Below are 26,453 nucleotides of genomic sequence, written 5' to 3' on the forward strand. Positions count from 1 at the left end.
TCACAAATTGCGCAACCTCCGAAGAACTTTTCCCACGGAAAGGATCGTCCACATCAAGCTTCTTTAGCTTTTTCAAAAGAAAAAGGCTCACGCAGTGCTACCACGCCCCGCGTTCGCTAACAATAGTTCTGAAAGAAATCTCGGGCTTATGCGTTGTTGCGGTAAAGAAAACCGTCAGACTGTTTTCTTTGCTGTTCCTGATTTCTTTAGCAAGGGTGGTTAAATCCAAGCTTTTGCAGAACTCAATGAACTTGGACTTGACCCTGACAGCACTCTTTCTGATAGGGACGAAATTCTTATTCACCGCCGCCAACGCTTTATCATTGAACCGGCCTTTTGGCGGCACAACAAAACCACCTTCCTTATCTGACTGCAAAAGCATAAGCTCGTTATGTTTGAAAAACTTCACCACACTTTCTAGTCTCTTTTTAGCGCGAAAGTCAGTTACCCGTTGAACATCTTGAGATGCAGGTCATTCCCTCCTTCAGGCATTGGTCATGGACGTCTTGGCCACACCTTGAAGATACGTCTCGGTTGAGCTCTACCAGGTCGTGGGGCCGGACGGGGGTAGGAACTGCATACTTAGGGCCTTTTTCGAGTAGACTCGAAATGCCCTCTGGGAGCGACACTTCATCTAAAACGACCACAGGCTTCCCCTGAGCGGACCGATTGGTATTTGAAGACCTCAGAATAAAGTTGAGCATGGTCCTCCACCTGATCTCCGGTCCGCTCGTTCCGCTCGGTCCGCTCAGGGGAAGCCTGTGGTCGTTTTAGACAAAGTGTCGCTCCCAGAGGGCATTTCGAGTCTAGTCGAAAAAGGTCCTAAGTATGCAGTTCCTCCCCCCGTCCGGCCCCACGACCTGGTAGGGCTCAACCGAGACGTATCTTCAAGGTGTGGCCAAGACGTCCATGACCAATGCCTGAAGGAGGGAATGATCTGCATCTCAAGATGTTCAACGGGTAACTGACTTTCGCGCTAAAAAGAGACTAGAAAGTGTGGTGAAGTTTTTCAAACATAACGAGCTTATGCTTTTGCAGTCAGATAAGGAAGGTGGTTTTGTTGTGCTGCCAAAAGGCCGGTTCAATGATAAAGCGTTGGCGGCGGTGAATAAGAATTTCGTCCCTATCAGAAAGAGTGCTGTCAGGGTCAAGTCCAAGTTCATTGAGTTCTGCAAAAGCTTGGATTTAACCACCCTTGCTAAAGAAATCAGGAACAGCAAAGAAAACAGTCTGACGGTTTTCTTTACCGCAAAAACGCATAAGCCCGAGATTCCTTTCAGAACTATTGTTAGCGAACGCGGGGCGTGGCAGCACTGCGTGAGCCTTTTTCTTTTGAAAAAGCTAAAGAAGCTTGATGTGGACGATCCTTTCCGTGGGAAAAGTTCTTCGGAGGTTGCGCAATTTGTGAAGTGCAATGACGGCATTAAGTACGGTTTCTGTGTTGATGTAGACACAGAAACCGTACAATCTCTCAGGTTAAGCTTCTGGTTTCCTTAAGGGAATGTATTGAGTATAATGATGTGGTAGAATTCCAGAACTCTGCGGGCCTGTCAGTGGACAACTTTTTAACATTACTTGAGTTTTATTTAAGTGTGACTTTTATTATTTTCAATGAGCAGCCATATCTGCAACGCCGGGGAGTCTGTATCGGCTCATGTGTCGCTCCTATCTTATGCGACATTTTTTTGTCTTTTGTTGACCGGTCTTTGGAGCATGTTTTTGATGGGGGGCAAGCTTTAAAGGTTTTTAGGTATGTTGATTATTTTTAGTGCTTTTAAACAAAAAGGGTGACCTTACTTCCCCTGCTTTAATTTTAGAAGCTTTTAACAACGAAGGCCAAGGGCTCGTTTTTACGCATGAACTACCTGACGCCACAGGCCTGCAGATTTTGGATTTAAAGCTGACCTTTGGTGTTGGCCACGTCTGCTGGGAGTATCAACCGCGTGCATTGACGCAATTACTGCCTTTTGTTTCCGCCCATTCTAAGGTGGTGAAGCGAGCAGTAGGCGGTCTGTGCTTGGAATCAGCCCTGCGAAAATCGTGCGAGCACCAAATGCGGTATAGTTTCTCAAACCAAGTAGGCCGCCTTTTGACAGCTGGTTTCCCTTTGGCAGTCGTCAGCGCTTTAGCCGAGTCTTTGTTGCAAAAAGTAAAGCTTGGAGCACGAAGGGCAAGGGCAGAGGTCAAACTACCAAAGTTGAGGCCGGAGGTAATACCCTATGTGCACAAAGTGTCACACAACCTTAAAAAGGTTACTAACCGCTACGGTATACATCTTGTTTTTTTCTGCGCCCAACAAGCTTTCGAAGCTGTGCTCTCGTGTTTGCTGTGAGAGCAGGCGGGGCTGCCGTACTAGGCACGAGAAGCCCTTTGTGAAGTGCTCCAGAGGGGTTGTCTATGCCATCTCCTTGCACCCTTGTGGGCAGTTGTATATCGGCCAAACTGAACGTTGCGTGAACGACCGCTTAAGGGAACATGCGCAAAAAATAAACAAAAAGGAGGATAAGGGCGCGCATTTGGTGGCCCATGTTACCGCATGTGGGTGTGACGCTCGATTTTGTGAGACTACCATTTTGGGCAGGAGTGGCAATGCCTCTTCTCGTCTTGCACTGGAGGCCTTCTTTATCAAGCAGAACAGAGATCGGTGTGTAAGTGAGCCGTCTATCTCTTTACTTGATGCCGAATTTGACTTCTTGCGCAACCGTCTTTAATGTACACGTGCCTTTCTTTTTTGTCTGGTCTGCGCATGCGTGACAAGAGGATATATATGTATGTACAATCCTTCCATTGCATTAAACAGTTGTGAGTAGCGCTTGTCTTTGTTTCCCCCTTTCTTGTGTCTGTCTTTTATATCGCGCTGAGTTACTTTGTTCAGTTATGAAGAACCAACTAGCCCAACAATTAACTATTATATCCAAAGACAACTGTGCAATATTATAAAACAAAACTTTATTTCATAAATAAAATCCAATTACAATCTGCTTGCTTCACATAGCGTGGGAGGAGGAGGAGTAGAAGGCAGGGATGTTAACCAGAAATGCGTCTGGTTGGCTGCCCTACACGGGAAACAGGGAATAAAAAGATCAGATAGAGAGAGAGAGGGGGGGGGGGAGGGAGGAAGGACGCGGTGAGCTCGCGCACGCACGCGGAGGTCCTGAGCAAGTCAAAGGCGTTCACATAGGCCAGTCGCCCTCAAGAAAGACAAAAGTGCCAAGGACTAGAATAACTCATGTACAATGCTTTGTATGCAAATGAAAATGTATTACTCTGGAGTGAAAAAAAAAAAAAAACTGGTAGGCTGCAATGAGTTTTTGATATTCTTAGCTCTGTGGCTGCGAACACCAGTGATATGTTTTCTCGCGGCTGTTTTCGTTTTCAGGTCCGCTTCTTTTCGAGCTGCTTCCCTGTCATTTTCGAAGGGCACGCATCCGCTCCAGGGCTGCTTCTTTTCAGCCTTCTTGCCCCAGTCAGTTGAGAGATGTATATTATTGCAGCTCATTAGTGCTGTTAGCAGTAAAACAAGGCACAAGAGGAAGAAAGAAACGGCGGAGAGTTCGTCGTTCGTTTCTTACTGTAGTGCCTTGCATTTTCCGGTCTTTTATTTCTTTTTTGTTTGCGCTGCTCTACAAGAAGAATTCGGATCAACTAGCCCAACTCGCCATCCTGTTACAGTACATACTTCAGGTCGATTACCAGCGCGTGGTCGTTCTCTGTACTTTCCACTGAAAGTCATCGGCATTATTAGCGAGATAGACGTTGCCAGCGCGCGCTTGGCTCATAGCCCTCTCTGCCTTCGTTTGGAATAAGTGCTCTGCTTCGCCGGTGGCACACCTCCGCAGTAATAGGGAATGCGCACTGGCTGTAACGCAAGGCCTACACTGTGCAGCACCGCTGGCGTCGTGCATTTATTCCAAGACAAGATGGAAAACGTTCTGAGCAGTGGCGCTTACTGTGCATAATGTCGCTGATAATGCTGTTGGCCATCAGTAGGAGATGCAGAGGGAACTGCTGGCTGATTTCTCGCGCGTAGTTAACAGATATGAGAACTGTATACGATTCAGAGAAATAGTCTTATCTAGAATTTTTTCGCAGAAGCGCACACACACTCAAAATGGAACAGAATATGCTCTCATATATGTTAGGATTTTGGGCATAAAAGAATGCCAGCTTATAGCACGGAGCCTAGTATTGAAAGTTCCTCGGTTAAAATGTTTTCACTGACAGACCCCCCACTGTATATAACGTAAGCGCAATATTTATATCTTCAAGACATAATTAAGTGTTTCTGTAGCATCATGCCGTAGAGCTTCGAGGCTCTGAGCTGCCGTGGTCCTCATGCCATCGGAGAAGAAACAGCTGCTGGCACCATACGACAGCTCCGGACAATGTGGCTTCTGAAGACTGTACGAATGAAAACCACACACGTAGAATGCAGGTCAAGCTCTCTACTTACAAGCGGACAGTGAACTTGCCCTTGTTGGGCAAGTTCACTGTCCACTGCATTACTTGCTATTCCTCAAGAGCAAGTAATGCGCTAGTAGGTAGTTCAACAAGGTCTAGTACAATGTCCGCGTTTGCGGCCCCAAGTACGACAAGCAATAGAGCAGTAAACAAGTATGTCTGAGTAATATGTTGAAAATTCTTTGGGAGTGGATGAAGATAGCCGATCTTCTGGGTAGAGAATATCTGTGCAGTTTCTAGAATCAACGCGGCTTTTCTGGTTGAAAACGTCATAGCAGTGTCATGGTGCTTGTTTGACACTTCAGTTACTCTTTTCTTTTTATTTCGATAGCATTTATATGGACACTCCAGGCGCATTTCTGCCGTCGCCGTCGCCGTGAGTTTCCGAATAAAGTCCAAGGGCCATAACATCGTCGCCGCGCGCTTTACGCTGTGTGTGCAAGTGAGAGCGTACGAGGAGAGCCGACGATCGCGGCTCAATCTCGCCCGCGCGAGAGGGAGGAAAGCGGGCAGGAAGTACGCCGTTTTCCGTCGCGCGCGAGGCATCCAACGTTGCGAGGCACCGGGGAGCGGCGTTCTACTCCGGCTGCAATTAACTGCGTATGTGGCAGTTGCGCGCGGTCGAGCGGCCGAATCTTGAGAGCTATCTGCGTTGAGGGTAGAGTCTCGGTTCGTCGGCGGCTCGTAGCTTTGTGTGAGCTGTGTGTTCTTGGCGCTCAGTTTGCGTTGAAGCGATAGACCTACGAAGGTCACTTCGCTCGCTGCTGCCGCCCCGTTTCCTCACGCCAGCGTGTTGACAGCGATTATCCGCGCTTATCGAGTGTGCTGTGTTCATGTTTGTTGTGCGCGCTGACACCGTGCTTGTTAATTTAGTTAGCAAGCGAATGTTTACCAGTTGATACGGCCGATAAAAGTACTATCCTTACTTCGTGTGGCTCTCTGCTAATTTGCTATCGCAATCGATGCTTCGCCTTTCGGGCGAAACTGGGACTTTTTTTGAAGGGCCGATAACACTGTGTGTTCAGAGCTCCATTCAATGATATACACATATGACACTCTCTCGGGATCGCCAATGCCACTGTCAACGCCACTATCATCCTGATGGGACGAGTCCAGCACCACTGCACGCGATCATCTCCGCTGCGCGAGAACGCCGCCCGACATGGTGCAAGTTGCACGATCTCTTGCAGTGTACCATAACATCCCTATAAACTGAAAAAAAATCATTTCTGAGCTTGGAATATCTCACACGTTTCACTTGTAGCGAACGAGGGCTTCATTAAAATTCAAAAGTTCGAGTGAAGATCTTGATACTGGAAAAGGCAATGAAAATATTCTACACACTTCGAATCAGGTAACAAGCATAGGAGGCTTGCTGTGCGTGCGAACCCGATACTCTACATTTTTCCGGCCTAGAGTGGCGCCTGATTACAAGAAAAAAGAAGGAAGAAATAAAGACGAGCTGAGGGCCAGTGAAGCTACGCTGGCCTAGGTGCAGCAATACTAGGCCTGCTGAACGACAAGCACGCTTCCTCACCAGGACAAAAGTTGTCAACCCTGGCACATGTATTAGTAACTATGTCTCATATGAATCCATCCCTTGGCACTTAGTCCTCAATGGCTGTAGAGCACCTGAGCAAGACTGTGGTCAGACAGGATGCATAGCAGACGATGCTAAGAATCATTGGGTCCAGACAGGCCGTCACTGGAACCTGAATATGGAAGTCATCTACACAAGAACCATATATGACGTTTTTTTTTTCTTTGAATATATTTTAAAATATCGCCTGTGTCAGCGCTGTTCCACCCTGGAAGAGGTGAAAATCGCCTGCATTAATATCCCAATGTCCTGGTAGCCAATTAAAATATACACTAATTAACATTTTTCATTATTCACTTTAATTAGTGCGCATGTTCGAACCGTGAAATTGAAGCTGAACATTACTTTCGGGATATTCATCCTTAAGATGTGCTACGAAACACATTGGCGTCCCAGTTAACAGTTTCACAAAAGCCTCCCTGTAGCAGTTCGAGACGATCTCAACTGTAACAATACATGTTTTAGCAGGTTATGGGGATGGATATCTCCAAAGTGGAGAAAGCCTTAGGAACTTTCTTTATTAGCTATCTGGTATTGCGGTTCGTCATGCAAGTAATGTCCTCCTCTTCAGGCATAATCTACCTGACCGGACCGGACCACATCGCACTGTACGCTCCATGAAATATATTTAAAATAGAAAAGAATTGTAATAACTAAAATAAAACACCCGGTATAATCAATGCAAACCTGCCAGCACTAAGCGGTGTAGACGAAACGTCAAGGAGGACACAGAAGATTGAAAGAAAGCTATTGGGCTGAGCAACGAGCAGTGGAACGGAATATGTCGGGCCGCACATTTAGAGAAAAGAAAACGAAAACAAAAATTGTTGGGTCTAACTTCCCGCAACTGCACACTGGGTTATGGGGGACGCCGTGGTAGAGGAGGGCTGCGGTTTATGTTGACCACTTATAAGGTTTCTTTTTTTTTAACGTGCGGCTAAAGTTAAGAGCACGAGCGTTCTTTGCATTTCGCCCCTATCGAAATGCGGCCGCTGCGGTCGGGAATCGAACCCGCGACCTGGTGCTGAGCAGCAGAGCGCCATATGTCTTCTGAGCCACCATGGCGATACGTTATACTGAGCAAGCCTGAGCAGTTATACGATGTTATAGTTGAGACTGTAAGAGCAAGAAGGGAAATATGGGCGAGTAATGCCATGCGCCGAAGAAGTAATTGGCTACAGTATATGGGCGCCAAACAAAGCGAAATGCAGCCGAGGACGGCAGCTATAGAGTATAGGTGCATATATATATAATGTCATGCGATTTGTAAATTTGCAGGCAAACGATGGAATCGGCGGACGCATTACATGGTGTAAATGGCGTAACTGCAGACCACTTGGGGAGGCCTTCGTACTGCATTGAAGTAGGTCGACCATGGTGATTATTACTAGATGACACGAAAGCTGCTGATCTATATGTGCCATTACACAGCACACGGGCAAGTTCTGCCCGAAATTATTTCTCCTGCTATGACGTAAAACACATCAACAAGGTAGATAAACTCAGTACTGCAAGCACAAACCGACCACTAGATGAGAGGAGGGACCCACTGACATCAGCGCACTTAGGATTTCTGCCTGGACAGGGTTTAAGTTATAGCAAGAAATCACGCGATGGGGTTTTTAAAAGGCTGCACGATACACACACACACACACACACACACACACACACACACACACACACACACACACACACACACACACACACACACACACACACACACACACACACACACACACACACGTGTGTGTGGTGTGTGGTGTGTGTGTGTGTGTGCGTGCGTGTGTGTGTGTGTGTGTGTGTGTGTGTGTGTGTTGTGTGTGTGTGTGTGTGTGTGTGTGTGTGTGTGTGTGTGTGTGTGTGTGTGTGTGTGGTGTGTGTGTGTGTGTGTGTGTGTGTGTGTGTGTGTGTGTGTGTGTGTGTGTGTGTGTGTGTGTGTGTGTGTGGCGTATACCAGATGATTCTCTTTATGCGGAACACTTTTTTTTTAAGATACTGCCATGTCTAAGTCCCTGCAGTTTTTTGCAGGTAGGCTACGTGGTTAGGCGGAATTTAATTACCGTCAATATGAAGAGACAATAGTCAAGCAGTATTGTTTACTGCTGCTATTACACGCGAGTCCTGCTGACCGCGTGTGTTAACACATTTTTCCGGCACTGAGCGTTGGAGCTTTTTCGCCTGGAACAGAAGACCATACTATTATGGCCTCGGCGTGCGACTCAAGTACATACGTGCTCATGAATCATCGTTGAGTCTGCATATCTCTGACCGCAACATAAATGCTAGCTGATCTATAAATAAATACGACGAGAAAACTCGCGGTGTCCGTTCATCGCCTAGCAAGCTTTAACTACATGTATACGCTGTGATATACGTATACATAACAAGGGACGCCACCAGGGTGTTATTCTGAACATTGTCAATTTCCGCCATATCTTGTCAGTTTTGATTAGCTCACAGTGCTGCTACAGCCTCTCTGATTGGCTGAAAACGCCAACATGGAGGAACTTGACAGTACCCAGAATAGCACTCCCGGCCCCAAACCGTCCTGTACAGATAAATCAAACCAAAATGAAACAACTAAAGTTGACACTTTAGCCCGAAACGAAACGACCGACAGCTGATCCAAAGCTACAAACAGATACATTGTGAGGCGGTTGATGTTACCAGTTGTGTCAATTAAATCGTTCAACACACCTTGAATAAAGTGATCGCTTGTCAGAATTAAGATGTGCTGGCTGCGTTGGCCGTGTACATGCTCCCACTGCGGTTAAGGTGTAGATTCAGGCTCGTGCCAAAATGCCCGACACGGTATACCGACACCCGTATAGCCGTGTCGAATCGCTCAGATGTGGAGCGACTCGAGATGTGGTTGGTTGGGACCATAGAGGTAGGGGAAAAAAGAGAAAATCGTTCTCTGCCTTCGTGGTTCTTTGAGACCACGGACGACAGTGTTGCGTGTTTATTAAATTTGTAGCATTTTATTCACGAGCGCATTATTAGTTGTTTATATACGACACATTTTCATGTGAAAACTTCGGTAAGAACTAAGTTCTGGTATACGCTGTCTTAACGAGACAAACGTAGGCCACTGGTGCGTTGCTGGCGCCCCACCGTGTTCTCGCCTCTCTCCTCTCTCACGTCATTGATGTCGCGTTAAACTCGAATAAGTACACGTGCTGAGTGCAGAAACGTGTTGTACGTCACTGCATCATCGCGTGACCCACTTCTGAGCGAAACTTGTGGGGAAAGAAATTCTGTCTTCGACTTCGAAATGCTTTCGAGATTTCTACATGCACTATAGACTGCAGATGTCTGCTCCATAACTTGATTTAGGTAACTGTAGTAGGTAACTGATTTTTGCTTCCTTAGTTTCACCCACGACGACGCTTAGCTAGCCGGACTTATGCGACTTCACGACAATGTCGAGTCATTTCTTATATTTTCCTTTATTGAGTCGTTTCGAAGCCTGAGCTGCGCGATGTCGACGCGATTACCTGAAGCACTCAGAACATCCCTAAGGAGCTTGTAGTAGTAGTAGTGCAGAAAACTTAATTTGATGTTTTGTAACGAAGTCCCAGAGGGTGGAGCCTTCAGTCCAGGGCCCCATTTGCTGCTGCTATCCGGCTGGCCCGGTTGATCAGGTATCGCTGATCGTCGAAGGCTGTGCTGGAAAGAGCGGCTTCCCACTGGGATGGGGAGGGTTGAACGTATTCTAGGTAAGCCGGGTGGTTTGGAGCATTCCCACGTATAATGGTAGAGGTTTTGGTGACCACCACAGAAAGGACATTTGTCAGGGTACTGGCTAGGGTAAAAAGTGTGGCGGAGAGCAAGGCTGGGGAACGTATTAGTTTGGAGCTGGCGCCAAGCGGCTGCATCTGCACGGTTTAGCTTCACGTGTGGTGGAGGTAATGTTCTACGGGGTATAGTCTGCGGTGTTGTAGTATATGCGTGTATGTAAGCGGTATCGTTTACACCTTGTCTGGGTTGGACTGGTCTTCCACCGGTGCCTGGAGGGTTAGGCCTCGGGCTGTCGCATGAACGCGCTCATTGCCAGGGAGAGACGCATGCCCAGGTGTCCAGACTAGGTGAACTAGTGGAATATTTAAATTGCGCTTAAAGAAACCTTTTTTTTTTCCCGCTCCTGAGCCAGCATGATGAAACACCAGGACTAATATGGGAGAGAGAGAGAGAGAGAACGAAAATACTTTTCGTTCGCTCTCTCTCGCCAACATCTCTTTAACAGAAGTGCACCCACAGTGACTAAACCATAAAAGCATTCGTTCGTTTTCCCTAATCCCGGCCAAGAGAATAAAGAATGAGAGAACATGCACGCACACATTAAGTATTAGAGCAGCATCAGCTTCGATGAAAGCGAATACCTTGGTTCCGTTGCCGACACGTGCTGCGTACCAGATGCGAGACGCGCGCCTTGCGGCTTCCAGCGGAACCCCACGTTGCCGTCCGGCGACCTTTTACTCCGGTCAGTTGAGACGGGGTGATAACTGCGCGATCCTGGCCCAGTGACTTGGGTCGCAGAGTCTGCACCCTGACAATTAACGGCGGACATACTCTGGACTCTCGGAGCCCATTTACAGGCGGTCCACGCGGAGCTCGCAGACGCGCATGGCTGCAGGCCCATCGGCCCGATCGCGTGCCCTGCAACCCTGCTTGCTTTTAGGTATGACATAGCCACTGAGACGTGCACAAAGCGCGCTGCGCCACCGCATTGCATTCATCGCGCGTCCACAGGGTGGCCTCGGCGGAAGTGCGCAGACGCGCTCACGGTGGGCTGAGGTCCACTTCTCCTATAGCTCATCATGAAGGGAACCAACGGTTGTCCTTTTGTTTTTGTTTTTTGTTTTGTTTGCTCATTGTGTATTGAAGTCAACAGGGATTGCCAGTACATTGACAGGCTGGTCATTCCGAGACTACATAATCTAATAAATGTCGATACATGCTGGCCTCGGACGCGCTAATGGTATGCAGGTGAAGCTGTTGCGCGCTTCACAGTCTTTCGGTAAGCTCAAAACATGATCGGCCACAATTAGATCTAGGTCGCGTGTGGACCGCGGCTTACCCCGCTTGTTATGTTGTCGTATGAAAAAAAAAAAAAAGTTCAAGGGGCGGTGTCCGGAGACAGCAATTACCAGTATGTACTTGCAACACGTATTTAGTTGGTTTTCCAGCCCGCAGCGAAGCCATATAGTCGAAGTAGTGCCTTTTCCTGCAGATGCGCGAATGAAGTTCAACGTTTCGCAAAACTTCATATAATGATTCCCTACATGTTTTGACGACCTGAGGTTCTCTAGAGCGGAGCCAAAGCGTTTCTGCATTTCGGCCCACATCGAAATGCGGCTTTCGCGGCCGGAAATAAGACCCGCAGCTCGCGATCGGCGTCGGTGTACGAACCATCGCAGCGGTTTGTAAATATCAATTGCACCGCCGGCACGGAAAAGATTTTGTAAGGATTCTTCCTATTATCTTTGCAGAAGTATTTCTATATCTGAGACTGTATAGCTTATGGATTTAGGTTCTTCCACTTCATGATTCGAGTTCCAATAAGGATGATCGAGTAAAGCAAGCATTGATACCTTTTGTTTGAACTCGCGAAATACATCTCTGGCCTTTTCTGTCACCGGACTCTCGCTATGCTATGTCTGTTGGTCGAATGAATGCGCATTTGCGCCTTGATCATACCAAACAGTAGTAATCCGATCCATTGGCACTAGACTTTGCTTTAATCGCTTGCTCGATGCATGACACTTGCTCTATATATATGTGTGCCTTGGTATGGATAGATGCGTCTTGCTTGGGCAGCCAGCGCGCTGCGGCTTAGTGCGCCTCGCAGCGCGCTGTCTGCCCGCTGCTGGGCAGACAGCGCCAGGAGAACGTCGCCAGGAGGGTCGCGGCTTTGCGCTCGCTGCAGCCTCCCAGTTTCGGTTTCGCGAGCTCTGATAGCCGAAATTAGTCCTGGCAGTTCTGGGCTTCAGTACGCTAATAAAGTTTTGCGAATGAATGAGTTCTGTAGGTAACCGCATTTTTCCCGATCCAAAAGTGTATATGGCTTGTACGGAGAGCTCGCTTCAATTTCCCGATTACGATGAGCTCGCTGAAACTAAAAGGTAAAATTTTGATTAATGAATTGTTGTTAATTAGTGACTAATGACCACGTATAGCCCGTCACCCCGTGGTTGCCCCCACTGACGGCATGTTCCGAAGGAACCGTCCTTTTGTTTCAAAACGGCTATCTTTAAATAGTACTTGGTCTTCGCAGAAATACCCGGTATATAAGGGTGTTTTAGCGAACACTTACAAAATTCTTTAAAAAATGCCTGTGGCAGATACCAGAATTCTAGTCCATGAGCTGGTCTACTCGAAGAGGAGGACATTACTTGCACAAAAAATAGAAATACATAATCGACTAATTAACAAAAAACACTAATTAAATTGTTAACTGATCACCTTATGGCGCATATTGCAATTTACAAATTCTTGCGGGTAAGACTGCAAGGCATATCCACTTGAAAATAATTGTGTGAATGACACCATTTACGAAATATGCGCCGTCAAACTTGCGATAAATATGCACTGTCGTTCCACTTACTTTCTTAACAAAACGTTGTTTTATGCATTGAAACTGCGGGAAGGTACAGAAGAAATGCTTTGACGGAAAGTGCCATGGGGCCGGCAACAATCGTTCCGAAGGTTCATATTTATTATGACACATCAGAGTCCGGCGGATACGATGAATTTTGCCATATATAAAAATTAAAAGAACAAGCTACTGAAGCGATTTACATTTCCAAGTATCAAAGAATACATCAGCAACGGCAGAAGTGCTCCGCTCCTGCGTCTGCAGCGGGTACCCGTCTCCTACTTTCAACATGGCTTGGGACAAAGATGGTCCGTGAACATGCACTTAAATTACTGACCCACCTAACGAAAGTGAGCGTTGGCTCATGGAATGAATTTCGTAAGTCACTGTTGCAATATCTGCATGAAACGGGCCTCCATACATACGTATATGTGTAATTCCATTTCCACATTATGCCGCATGGCAACTCACAAGGAAAAAAACTACACTCGCAGGCGCCACATGGGTCAGGCAAACAAAGGGAAGCTCAGACAGCCTATACCAGACATCATGATATGGCAAATGAAGTCCGCAAGGTGGAGAGAAGTTTATGAAAGGGAAAAAAAAATTGGAATACGCCCGACTATCCACCCTTAGCAAGCTTGAACTTACCGAGACGAAGAAAGGTGCACAGAAGGAGTTCAGACATCTACACACAACGAATGAAGAGAAGTATTGACAGGAGGCGCGAAGACGTACAGGTTGATGACGAGGTGCTGAGAGGGAAAAAATTAGGACTCTCATAAAGTTAACTTGTACGGACCCCACCCGGTGGTGAAGAGGGCATCCCAGTACGGCACCTTGAAGACAAATCTGGCACCTTGGAGCTTCCGGTTAGTGCTCCTGTACATTCTCCCGCTCTCGGTCACAAGAGCGCGCCTCTATTGAAAATGTTTTTCGTTACTACGCCGGGAGGTGTCAACAAGCCAGGGATGATGTAGCGGGTCGCCCGTTCAGCCGCTTAAAAACCGTGTTGCAGGCTTTGGCTGACGCTCGGATCCACAGCACCATGCCATAGGGCTTGGGGAGGGTGGCGGCTTATCAGTCCAAGACCACGGTTACTCACGGATTCACTATAACTAAGGGGCCTGCATCGAATCGCAATTTTACCGCGAATGTGTTGGCGCGCAAATACGCCAGAAATATTTTACTATAAGCATAGTGTCATGCAGATGACAGCCTTCAGTTCTGCTTCATATATCTGTGCGCATTGAACTCAGTAACTGAAATTAGGCTAGTAACATCTTGTTAATGAAATATTAGATCGTTGTGATTTGCTGTGTCAGCAACGCCCACCTGTCCACATAATCGTTCTGCGTATTCGGAATTTCACGAGTGTTCAGAGCTGATTTAAAAATATATAGTAACCTTAGAAACCAAACAAACAAATAAAGAAAAAAAAAAAAAGAACGCCCAGTGTAAACGGTAAAGAGAACGAGGAAAGACGAAAAAAGCACACAGGAAGCAGAGTTAAAACGTACTACATTGCGAACAACTCAACAAACAGGGTGGGGGGATAAAAAAGAAAGAAAAAAAAAAGAAAAAAACAACAACAACAACAACGCATGTTCGCATGTACTATTTAGTGTGTGGCTAATCTGAAAGCGTTGTTAACACTTTTCAGTTAATGTGCCGAGTAATCCGGCTCGGAACACTGTCTCGATAATTAAGGTGGCGATAGTTAAGCGATGATAGCCCCAATTCTGCCGAGTCGCGCGCCGCTCTTGATTACGCGCGAAACACTTAACGTCAGGACACAAGTCCAACAAAAGGAAGCGCATTGAGTGCATGACTGCTAGATAAAAGAGATTACATCGCTTACATATGTTTCCTTACTGAATGAGTTCGTGGATAACTCGGTCAAGAATGAATATAAGACAGTGAAACTTCTTCTTGGGCGAGTTGGTTGATACGTATTAAAGCCATAGTAGCGCAAAGATACACGGACAAAGAAGAAGACAAGACACCACGGGCGCTAACTCACAAGTGGTTTATTGGGTCGCCTCAGAGAAACAGGAAAAAAAAAATAGATATACCCAGTGTATCTATTTAAGTATGTAAGTATTTAAGTAAGTAATTTAAGCAAGTCAGTAAGTATTTAAGAAGTAAGGATACTACTGCTCGTGAACTTTTGGAGGCTTGTCATATTAGAAAAAGAGGCACGGATTGCGTCAGCGACATGCCGTTCAGGTTATTTGGTAGCGAGACACACATTTATGAATTTTCTTTTTCTTTGTCATGAAGAACCTGTACGCATGCGCTTTACTGTGCGTATCTATTTTATCCTGTTTCTCTTGGGCGACCCAATAAACAAGTTGTGAGTTAGCGCACGTGGTGTCTTGTCCTCATCTTTGTACGTGCTTCTTCGCGCTTCAAAATTAATATAACAGAAGAAAAGGACATATAAATCCTGAATAGCGTTCTCCAAGTTACGTGTGGGAATTCCAGTCAGACATTGCAGGACGATATAGCGTGTGACATCAATCACCGAGACTTTTCAACATGAGGTAGCTAAAATAAAAGCTGTTCGCAGTTCTTGTGCACTTTTTTGCAGTAACTTTGCGACCAGTGAAATTCAAGTAAAGCGGCTAGTGAGGAAACGACAGAAGTCCAGACATGAGCGGCCCCATTCCCGAGAACTGAACGACGGAACATAAAAGAGGGCGATGTGCTTTGACAGAGAAAATACTCCTGCGTGCAAGGCCAGAATGGCTGGGCAAAGCCCTATCCGTGTATAAAGAAAAGCAAAAGAGACGAAGAAAGCCTTACTCTGTGTTCGTTGCTGCTAAAGAGCGCACTCCGTGATGACGGTCGTCATGGAAACGAGAAACTTCGTGGTCAACAACAGGCCGCGCTTTCACTCGTGGCTCCAACGAAAGTGAAACTAAAATGATTTCTCCATGGAGGTGCGCTTGCTATTAAATATAAATTGAAGTGGAATATTATTAGTCGGTGGGAGAAATTTCCAACTATACTGCCGCACAATCACTGAGCAGTCACGCGGGGAACGAAAGCGACATGGTAGTATTTTCTTTTTCTTTTTTTTTTGCGCTTAGCAGGAATTCAGGAGGAATTCAAAAACTATTAAACCGCGACTACGACAGCGTTTGTTGTTCGCTCTCTAGTTCCTCTTTTCTATCATGCATCAGTAGCAGACACGTAATTGGTAGGCGGAACGAAAGTTCGACGAAGGAGGTATATCTGATGGAGAGGCGACACTCTAGGGAGAATAATTGAGTACGCACCTCAAGGGCAATAACCAGCCACCCATCTGGCTTTCGACGCCTTGCGAGTCGGACTTTGCCACCGAACGGCAGATTGTCTGCGTCTTCATTTTCCTTGGCGACGTTTCGCTTTCCCTGCTTAGACCTGCGCCTCGCTCCTGTCATGCTGGCTTCACCACGCCGTCCGAGAGAGCGCCGACAAACCAGACAAACTGCCTGACGGTGACGCGGCCAGATGGCGCCACGGGCGCTCAGCGGCAAATCGAAAATGGCGGCTGGTGGCGTAGCCGCAGTGGCTGCGGGAAGTTGTGGATAAGCAGACGCTGATCTTCCTCGTAGTAACCTTGTCCTAGAAGAGCGGCGGAGCTTGCCTCTTGCGCGTGCGAAGCTCCATCGCATCACATCCAGCGGCGGGGCAGCGGAGGCGCCAGATCACAAGAACTTCGGACGGCGACGCGGACTCCGCTAGCATCATGAATGAAGCTGACAGTCCGGCGGGCGAGCGTCCCATCTTCGACGCATCGAAATTTCCCTTGGGGGACGCCAAGATTTTGCCAGGTCAGTGGCCACGAGAAGGGAGAGGAAGAGCGGAGGAGACTGAGAAGTGCGTTAGGCGCACTTCTTGCACTTCGTCGCTCGGTTCATTGCTGTCGTTGAGTTTCTAAACCTTCGAGAAAAAGAAATGTTATTTTTCGAACGGTTCGCGTCTGGGAAAACCACTTCGGCGCTGTCGCTGTCACCGGCACATATTTAGCAGCTTGTTGCGTGCCCGCTGTTGAAGTTGGCCGCGGCCACGTAATGGGAGTGAACGGGTCGAACTGGCATTTCTGACGATGAGTTGCTTTTCAGCAGATTCGTGAACGATCGAAGTAGAGAAGTGCAGTGTCTGTTGACAGCACAGCGAAGTGCGCACTTTATCGGTCCCGCTATATAGGTCGCTGGAAATCAAAGACGTTTACTGAACAGCAAACCATTATTAACTATTATCTGAGGCATTCGATGTTCCCATACGGAGCGTTTGCAAAAGCCTTAAATTTGTCGTTTTTTTTTTTTTTTATTAGGTTGTTTGCGCTTATGTTAGCATGGAAGCAGCTCTCATTTTCTCCACAAGCTGGCACTTGCGTACGCCTTGTTTAGTGTGTGTTCACCGCAAACTCGCCACAGACGAAAAAAAAAAAAAAAAAAAAAAGATAGAAGTTAAAAAAAAAGTTGCCGCGACTGTCGTATCACGTGCGTAATGATTATACATTATGCATGTGAAAGACATCGGTTTGCTCATAGTAAAAATTTAGTTACAATAATTTTGAGCCGAAAACTAGTGGGTGGGCGAAGGCGGGTCCTTCGATCGTCCGTTAGGTTCTTTCTCTTCGACCACTACAAAAAGCACGAAATAAAAAGGCTCGGCCTATAGTGAACTAGAACCTCGGCCCCACTGTCGCCTGGCCTACCATTCGTTCGTCGTCTGTACGAGCGGCCTCCTTCCGTTGTGCGTGCATGCCTGCGCATGTGTGTGTGTGTGTGTGTGCGCGCGTGCGTGTGCGTGTGCTGCTGCTGCTGGTCATCAACCGCGACGTTGCGCTACAACATCATTGTTGGCTTATACTGATGACCGTTACAGAGGAATTCTCCCAAATAGCGCCAACAGCGACTGCTTAGTTTCCTTCAATCTTTCTTAAGTATGGCTTTACTCCACTAGCTTTCCATCGTCTGCTCCATTTTCTGCTGTGTGTGTCGTCAAAGCTGGTGGTATTTTTTTCGTCCACTGTGGCGCGTTTCCTGCGTCGTCACCCCCCAATTTCGCTCTATTCGTCGATATAACTGTAGATCGTGCGAATTTTGATCGTCGCTATAACACATTTCTCCGTTATCATCGTTGCGGGGTCGCTCTGTGCGGCACACCTTATTTAATTTGACTGCTGGCATCTTGTACAGTGTTTCTGAATATGCTTGTTACGGTGTCAACATCAGGTGCCCACATTGTCCATATTACCCGGGGTGCTTATTAGGCCCTGATTTGAGTATATATTGTACCACCGGTTGCAGCGGCACTAACTGCCAAAAACCATGAACCATACAGAGCTTTTTGGACACGTTTTTAACCAGGTGCCCGCGGCCGATTTCACGAAGCAGTTCACGCGTAAAAACGTTTCTCGACCACTTGGCGACCGTGCACTGACCAACTATCGAAAGGTAACGCCAAGACGTCGACCAGTAAGAGCGCTCAGAAAAAACTTTGCTGATTCGGCTCCCGGTTCAAATACCTTTTTTAAAGTTTCACTACAGCTCAGGATCGTCCACTGCTTCGTTTCCGGTCATGATTGGTTGTGCGTGCGGCTCGGTCGGATTCAGAAACTATTTCATTTGCCATGTTTCATTTTGTCGGCTCCTTTGGTACAATCTCCCCCCTCTCTCTCTTATTCTGACTCGCTATCGCGATTGGCCTCCGCCCATTCTTGTGAACCGTTATCGCGTATGAATGGGTTCGTGAGTCCGAGCCTTTCAGAGCACATGCAGTAAAGCACACCTAATTGTTTGCCGAGCTGCAAGACGAGCGAATGTTAATTGCATATATCCAATAATTTTAATATATCCTAATGCTGCATACAACGAACTTAATCGTTTGTTATGAACGTGTTATTCGTAAAATGAAAACTCATGAAGGAATAGGCGTTCTTTGAACATTTATTTTAAAGGCTGTGAAACAAATAAACAAGTCCATCGCGTGCAGTTGCTGCAGATAAGCGCCCAGTTCATGCATTTTTCGATCTGAAAGACGGATGACACCAGGACCGGGGATTATGTAATGATTCTATTACAATATTATTCCTTTCCCGCTTCGTCAGTGGTCAGAGCGGCGCAGCGCCCACGTTATCACCTGGATCGATCGGTCGTCCGAGAACTGTGGTTGATAAGAAAGGAATAGTATCGAGCGAAAGGAATCCTTACATTATACTGGTCCAGCTGTAGGTAACAGAAGCAGTTTAGAAAAAGAAAGAAATAGAAAACACTCAAGAACATTGCTTTTATGTAAGGATAAGAACTGGCAAAATACTGGAGCACGGGGAATTCCAGCTCGAGGCAAAAATATTTTGCTGACCGCATTAAAGCGCCTGTGGATGATTTCCTTGAGCCCGCCATATTGTTGATTCTCGCGCATGTTGCAAGATCAGAAGTTGCGCTGGAAAAAAAGGATGACATTAAACCAAGCGTTAGAGGCTTCCTCCATAGCTCCAAAATTTGCGGATGCTATCAACGCTTTCAATCAGTTTGAATTTCGTGACCGTGAGACACTGGCAAATACAAAAGCAGGCCCGTTTCGGTGTTGTTGGCACACGAACTCCGAGCTCTATATATACCCCAAGTTCGAGCATAACAGTGACGTGTTTTACGTTGATAACGTTCGTAGAATTGCGATTGTTTGATATAAAGCGCAATTAGATATACCGAGTTCATTATTATCGGCAACCGGCACACCGATTGGTGTGCCGGTGGCCTTGTATTTTTTTTTTTTTAATGTCGCTTCTAACTGACTTTTGCCGTGAGGCAGTCCAGAATCACCTTTATTTATTTATTTATTTATTTATTTATTTATTTATTTATTTATTTATTTATTTATTATTTATTTATTTATTGACATGCAATTGCTTGTTTTACCTAAGTTCTAAATCTAGACAGTGTCTGTAGAACTGAATTCTTAAAACTACAGAAAGAAATGTCACACTTCACACTTAGATGCTATTGCCGCTTTGACGCTTTCCCACCGTGTATGCGCTCTCGTGTCCCTAACTTCCACGGGGCACGCGACGTCCACGGTTGGCCATTGCTATCGGTCATTTATTGCATTTGGTTGCGCTCATCACATGCCTTCGCGGTAGGCTCTCCGCAAGTCTTACGTTGACAGCAGGCGCACGTTATTGGCGTCGGTTTACCACGTAGTATAGTTAAACGATTGACCAGTCCTGCCTAACTGGGTCTCCTTGCTTTCACTGCTGCGCTCTGCGTGATACATAGAAATGACGCGCGCACTCGGGCAGTCGCGCAGAGTGGCCCGACATGCCGAGAGCTCGTGTTCGCTGAATTTACTTTCAGCCTTTCAGCATCGTGGCAAATAATTTGGCAACGTATACCATTTACTGACTCGCCGGCAAATCGCATCGTCCGTGCCGTTCTTGGTCTGCAGGACGCGCCCCCAATTTTTTTTCCCCCTACGTGAATCGCAGCGCGACCTGCCTCAGATGACGTGTCGGTGCGAGGTCGCCTTCCAGACTCGTCCGGTTCACCGGCTGCCCCTCGCGCAGGTCCTTCCGTTTCTTTGTTTTGTCGTCATTCTTGTTTGGGCGTTGTTTCCTTACGCCGCCGCCCCGCTCTCAAGAGCACGCGGTGAACGGTTGGTGTTCTTCAGTTGAAGGTCGCAGGACCAAATGTAACAGCTCTTTCCTGGTCTCTCGGAACAGTGCGGCGTCTGTAGCACGCTTACCGTGTTTTCCGGCGGGTAGGCCTGGCACCCGCTTCACGTTCGGTTCGCCATGCGGCGCTGTGCGTGCACACGAAATGTACACGTGCCCTGCGCAGCCACGCCACCGAAGTATAGCGTGCCAGGCCGAAGTCAAGCGAATTTCTGAAACAGGGGGTGCGTGGTCGCCGACCCCCCCCCCCCCCCCCCCCCCCCCATGTTGAATCGGGCAGGCGACCCCCTTCGACGCACGGAGACCATCCGATAACGGTGTCCGGCGCCGAGGTCTCAAACGTGGCTAGAATCGGTTCCCGTGTGGTTAGCGCGTCGCGACTGGCTCACGACGTATAACTGTTCGAGTCTCTTTAATTCGTATCAGAGGAGAATCAAGATCATCCGAACGATCGTTGCTTGTTTCAGTGAAGGTATACGGAACACTGTTCCACGTTCCCCTTTCGTAAGATACAACGGCCAGTATTGTGCTTTGCTCGGGAAGTCGTGTTGCTACTTGGGTTTCGACTGAAACCCCTGTGGCCCGCTTACGCGCTGCCTGGCCGCTGGTTACATTTCTGTGCCGGCGTTGCATGAAACAGGCGCCCAGCTAGGCATGCTTAGCCTCGATTTGGGTGCACTTCGTGCTCTAATCGTATTTCTGCTGAGACGATACTAGAACCGCCCTGTTCTTTCCTATATGTACTTGCATGAATGGACGCTTAGCGCCCCAGTTCGGTGTGAGGCATCGCCCTGAAGAATTGCGCAATTATGCTGACATTCCCTCATTCCTCTCTCTCCTGCGTGTTCGTTGTGGTGCTGTGCGGTATCGATGTGTATATCTCCATCCTTGGAAAAAGGGCCTTAAGATTTCTTTGATAACCTCAGATCAAATGTGCCTTCATTCTGGCGTCCCGAAGGCTGCAGCCATGGGCAGAGAGGTGCGCCATGCAGGCGAGTGCTCCATACTGGACATTAAGCTAGCGTCCTTCATTTGCGCAGGGAAAGATATATACGCATGGGCGTATGCTGAATCTGCGACCACCAGTGCTTAGACGCTGAGCCACCGCTGCTTGCCCATGCATAGGTTCAGCTGGTGTTCGTCGCACTGCATGCGTGCTCTCTTGCCGTCGTGTTGATTCGTGGCGCACACGTGATCCACTTAGGTGCTGTCGTCAAGTATCTCCTTTTCGCACTACGAACATAATTTCGCCTGTGTTTATTTATTTCATTTTTTTTTTCCTGCGCTGCAGCGTTGCTACATAAGTTCAAACGGAGGGGAATGAGAGGAGGAGGAGTAAAATGACGAAAAGCGTAACTTACTCTTTCTTCTCTCGTTTTCCTCCGGTGTGCGACAGTGCCCCCGGGTCTGTCTTTGTCTTTGGCAGAACGCCGTTCCCCTACCTTGCGGTACTTCCCGCCACACCCACTCTTTTGAGGTATTTGCATAATTTCACAACGATTCATTGCGTGAGTGGCCGTCGAAATGCCACAACATTTGACCATGAGGCATACGGCCGGTCTATTTTTCCAACGCTTATTACGCCGCTGCACCCTGCAAACATCGCCATTCCGGGCGGGCGATCTAAGAGCAACTTTGTGTGTGTGTGTGTGTGTGTGTGTGTGTGTGTGTGTGTGTGTGTGTGTGTGTGTGTGTGTGTGTGTGTGTGTGTGTGTGTGTGTGTGTGTGTGTGTGTGTGTGTGTGTGTGTGTGTGTGTGTGTGTGTGTGTGTGTGTGTGTGTGTGTGTGTGTGTGTGTGTGTGTGTGTGTGTGTGTGTGTGTGTGTGTGGTGTGTGTGTGTGTGTGTGTGTGTGTGTGTGTGTGTGTGTGTGTGTGTGTGTGTGTGTGTGTGTGTGTGTGTGTGTGTGTGTGTGTGTGTGTGTGTGTGTGTGTGTGTGTGTGTGTGTGTGTGTGTGTGTGTGTGTGTGTGTGTGTGAGCGCCATTTAATTTCTTCTTGTTCGACGATAAAACGGGCTGCATGTCATTGTCCTTCTGGCTACTTCCGCTTTCCCTCTCGTCCCTGTGAGATGGCGCTTTCAAAACTCAAGGCCTGCGACGCATTTTGTACGCGGCGTTAGCTTTTACTTCCTCTTTGCGCTGGCTTGTCACGCGGCTGTCTCCATTCGACCTGAAGTAAACGGCTCACCCAAAGGAGATAGCTTGAAAAACAAATATGATTACACGAGTGAACGCGTGCGCCTATAGCGACGATATGACACTCTTGTAGCTATTGTGTTTAACTATTATGTTACTGAAAATAATGTGTATTGTGTGTGTGTGTGTGTGTGTGTTTTTTGTTCGCAAATTCAACCATGCAGTGGAGTGCTGATCCAAATGGACTAGTATATTGTGTGTGTACTGGCCCGCATTGAAATTTGGTTAGCGCATGATAGCCGGATCAGAGCCATCTTCTAGGTATTGAAGCGGCAGATGCGAAGGTTTGTTTCAACTGTGAGGACGGCGTTTGTGGCATGTATTGAATATCTCTGGTGAACATGTCTCATATTGTACAGGATTGCAAAGACTGACGGTCTCTCCTTGGTGTTTCCCTCCTTTGTTTCGCGACACCTTATACGCGCTGTCTAGTGCGAAATCTCACTCCTACATCCGCCAGCTGAAGCACGACAATGCTGGGACGTTAGATGATTCGAGTAGGTACTGTTACGGACACGGTAACCGCGGTTCTGGCGATTCGATGCCTGCCTATAGACTTGGTCGTCCGAGTTATTGATCTTTATATATATATATATATATATATATATATATATATATATATATATATATATATACACGCTAGCTAGGATCTGTTTCATGCACGAGGCGGCCTGATATCACGTGTACCGTGCGTGCATGGTTTCAGATAAAAGGTTCCAGCTCGTTCTTATAGTCACGTTGCAGTGATAAAGCACACGCTTCATCTGTGAGTCTCCTACCGAAACGTAAAACCGTTGAACACAATGCAGATCTAGCGTTTAGAGTATCAGCCAACCGTTTCTTTCTTTCTTTCTTTCTTTCTCTTTCTTTCTTTCTTTCTTTTTGTTCGAGATAGTTTAATTCATGCATTTCATCTATATATACACTGCTTTTTTTATTACATTAAAAAAAAAAGTAGCTGTACTGCATGTTACATGCACACGGAACCTAGCGTTTGATGCATCGGCGTACTCCATATGTAAGACGGTACTGAATACTCTCGTCTGTCTAGTCTTGCCTCCTATAGCAGCGTACTTTGAAAAAGTAAATGTTTCGTGGATATCGCTTTCCGGTGTGCAGCGATCGGCTAAACCAATTAAATTATGGTGTTTTACGTGCAAAAACCACGATCTGCGTATGAGGCACGCCGTAGTGGGGGACTCCCGAATAATTTGGACCACCCGTGGTTCTTTAACGTGCACCTAAATCTAAGTACGCGGGTGTTTTCGCATTTCGCCCCCATCGGAATGCCGCCGCCGTGGCCAGGATTCGATCCCACGACCTCGTGCTCAGCCGCAGGGAAAGCGGACGGGATAAGAGGAAACGTGAGTGCAGGCTCGCTTTAATTCTGTCAGATTACTTTTCACGTCGCGCGCGTTGTGTTTGATTGCGGTGATAAGGGAGACGTCGAATCATTTTGATTTATCGCAGAACTAATGGCCGCCTCATCGAGTAATTTAGATCAAGGGTTAGAATTGTGCTATCTGCCACAGGCAATTTTAGAAAATTTCGGACCTTCTAAAAATGAACACTCGGTGTATATAGAGGCCTCTGCGTATTCTACACATAAGGGACCCGTTTATTGAGTCGTTATGTACCAGCTCATGGCGGCAAGGGCGCGCTGCTCGCGTGAGGAAGCCTCGTGCTGAGTCGCCGCTTGGCGGACGCTGGCTGAAGCCCGGTAGTTTGGAAGGCGCGTCGTGTCGTCTGCTAGCCGATACTTGTTTACATGTTCGCGTACGGCACACATATCTTTGAAAGTCTGTTGCCTGGTTGTAGAGCAGTCGTAAGTGGTGGTATGCATTTTTTTGACGATGTAGAGACTCATTTGGCTTTGCGCTCTAGTCTTTTCGCTGCAATAAAATCAGCGACTGCGCGTGTCGAGCGCGTGATGGGTCATCGTCGCGCCCTCCGTTCGCCACAATCATTGCAATTTTATAGCTGTATTTTGATTACAGCACTTCACAAAAGCAGGTGGCGTCGTTTTAAGCAAATGAAGTGGTCGCTCTGATACCTGAACGCCGCGATTTAGCGATACCCTCTGGTGGTGTGCTGACGATTCTGCAATGTTAATTCATGATAACACAAAACATGAGCGATGTGGCGTGAGATCACTGAGCAGGCGGAAAGAATATGTTAAGCGCTCACATGACGTCGCAGGATACAACGTATCTTAGGCACATAATTGTATGACGGTCGTGGTTACGTGACCATCCCTATAGCTGTTCCTAAGGTGCCCTTCTAATACGTGGGTATCCCACTACGCAGAAATAATTTTGCCTCGTAAGTGAATTTTCGCGCTTTGGTACTTTGATTATCTGATACAAAAGGGAAGCGGAAATAGAGCATTACAAGAGGATCGCGCGTAACATTGCCGTCACTAGACACAGCTGCATGGGATATGGCAAAACTAAGCTGAAGGCGGCTAATATAATGAGCTCTTTACGCGGTGTTGTTAGCTTGGCGGAAGCTAGCGGCCATTGCTTTCGCAAACAAAGGAAACAACATAATAAGGTCGGCTCTAAAAATAACGGAAAATTATTCGCACCATTCTCATGCACTTAATCATGCAACAACATCCTTGTGCTACAATGCTACGTTTTTACTGTTACAGCGGGAAAAAAAAAGACCGCAAAAACAAAACCAAGCAAACAAACAGAAATATGTGTGAAGTAACATGGTGATCCTGAAACTGCGCTGTTACTCATAGTGGCGTACCTTGTTTAGCTGAACTTTGTATAATTATCTTGTATTTGACAGAGAATCGAAAACGAAGTAAAAGATAGTTATGTATGCGGACAAGCGGTGAAGTATAGTCCCAATAACTAGCTGCTTTAACTTCATTGTACAGGAATACAGACATTTTCATAACCTGTTTAATTAACAAGAGAAGAAAATTGAGTTTCACAACAGCAGCGCCAACAGAATATGGTGAACGCAAGCGGAACACGAACAAAAAGCGCCATGGGTGTACAGGGACAGAAACAGCATTTTGAGCTACTTTCACGTATATAGTAAGAGTGTACATTGCTTTTCGTGCAACAATGTGTCATTCGAGGGCCATATATAATCAATGCACTGCGGTGAGCGCGTTTAATTACCAAACAATCGGCCCAAATCACTCACAGCGAAGCGCCGCCGTGTACTACATTTCAAGGCGCGCTGCCGACTGCCCATCCACACTAACGCAGCGATGGTGCTGCCACCTAAAGCCCGATCTCGCGGCCAATACTCTCACTTCAGTTCTACCCGCGCGTGCCCGTATCCCGTAATTGAGTGTCGAACATAGCGCTAGCCTGTATACACCACTTTTTGAAGGGGTGTATGCATGTATGCACTGTGAACAATTTCATATTGAGACTTGCTTCGCGTACTTAAAGCGGGGAAAAAAAAAAAAAAAAAAAACTTAAGCAAGGGGAGAAAATCCTTATGTGGAGGAAGGAGGAGGAATTGGGGTGTGTCGCCTAAATTTTCTTTAACACCAAGCGGGGAAGTGGAGCCGAGGAACAGAAAGCGCTGACTGCGCGCTGGCCTGTCTGTTCTGTTGTGTCTGTCCCGAGGGCGACGAGGATGCCAATCGGCTGGCGGGCGAAGGCCACGATATCGCGGCTTCCGAATGTGTAAGAGCGGATGATGCGCGTGTAGATGGCAGCTTGCGCATCTCATCATCACCCATCATCACTCAGACGCTCGCGTTGCAGCTGCACCCGCCGCCCTGCATCAGCCCGAGCGGGCTTTGCAGTGCATCACGCTGCTATGTCTTTGCACGAGTTCCGCGTGGTCGATGGCTTGTCGCCGCAAACACGGCCTTGCATCTTCAGGTGCACACCGCGGCGCGCAGCGGTCCTGACTGCTTTCCGCAATCTGTAGGGATCGCGGCGGACACAAAGAC

General features: G+C 47.3%; 2 protein-coding genes across 3 annotated transcripts in view; one reads left to right on the plus strand and one right to left on the minus strand.

Annotated features, from left to right (window-relative positions):
* Nucleotides 1-16,321, minus strand: part of LOC119436026 (uncharacterized) — a 49,801-nt gene extending 33,480 nt beyond the window's left edge. The window contains exon 1 of the mRNA XM_037702759.2: nt 15,944-16,321. Within this exon, the coding sequence (XP_037558687.2) occupies nt 15,944-16,321 (378 nt within the window). The remainder of the gene's footprint in view (nt 1-15,943) is intronic.
* The window catches only part of LOC119436025 (lysophosphatidylcholine acyltransferase 1-like), a 126,802-nt gene continuing 116,558 nt past the window's right edge, over nt 16,210-26,453 (plus strand). Inside the window, exon 1 of one of the 2 annotated variants that reach the window (XM_037702757.2) lies at nt 16,210-16,480. In XM_037702757.2, coding sequence (XP_037558685.1) covers nt 16,396-16,480 — 85 coding nt within the window. In that variant the 5' untranslated portion in view covers nt 16,210-16,395. The remainder of the gene's footprint in view (nt 16,481-26,453) is intronic. The other variant, XM_037702758.2, reaches the window with a different exon arrangement.

This window comes from Dermacentor silvarum, chromosome 1 (assembly GCF_013339745.2).
Source record: "Dermacentor silvarum isolate Dsil-2018 chromosome 1, BIME_Dsil_1.4, whole genome shotgun sequence".
NCBI lineage: Eukaryota > Metazoa > Arthropoda > Arachnida > Ixodida > Ixodidae > Dermacentor > Dermacentor silvarum.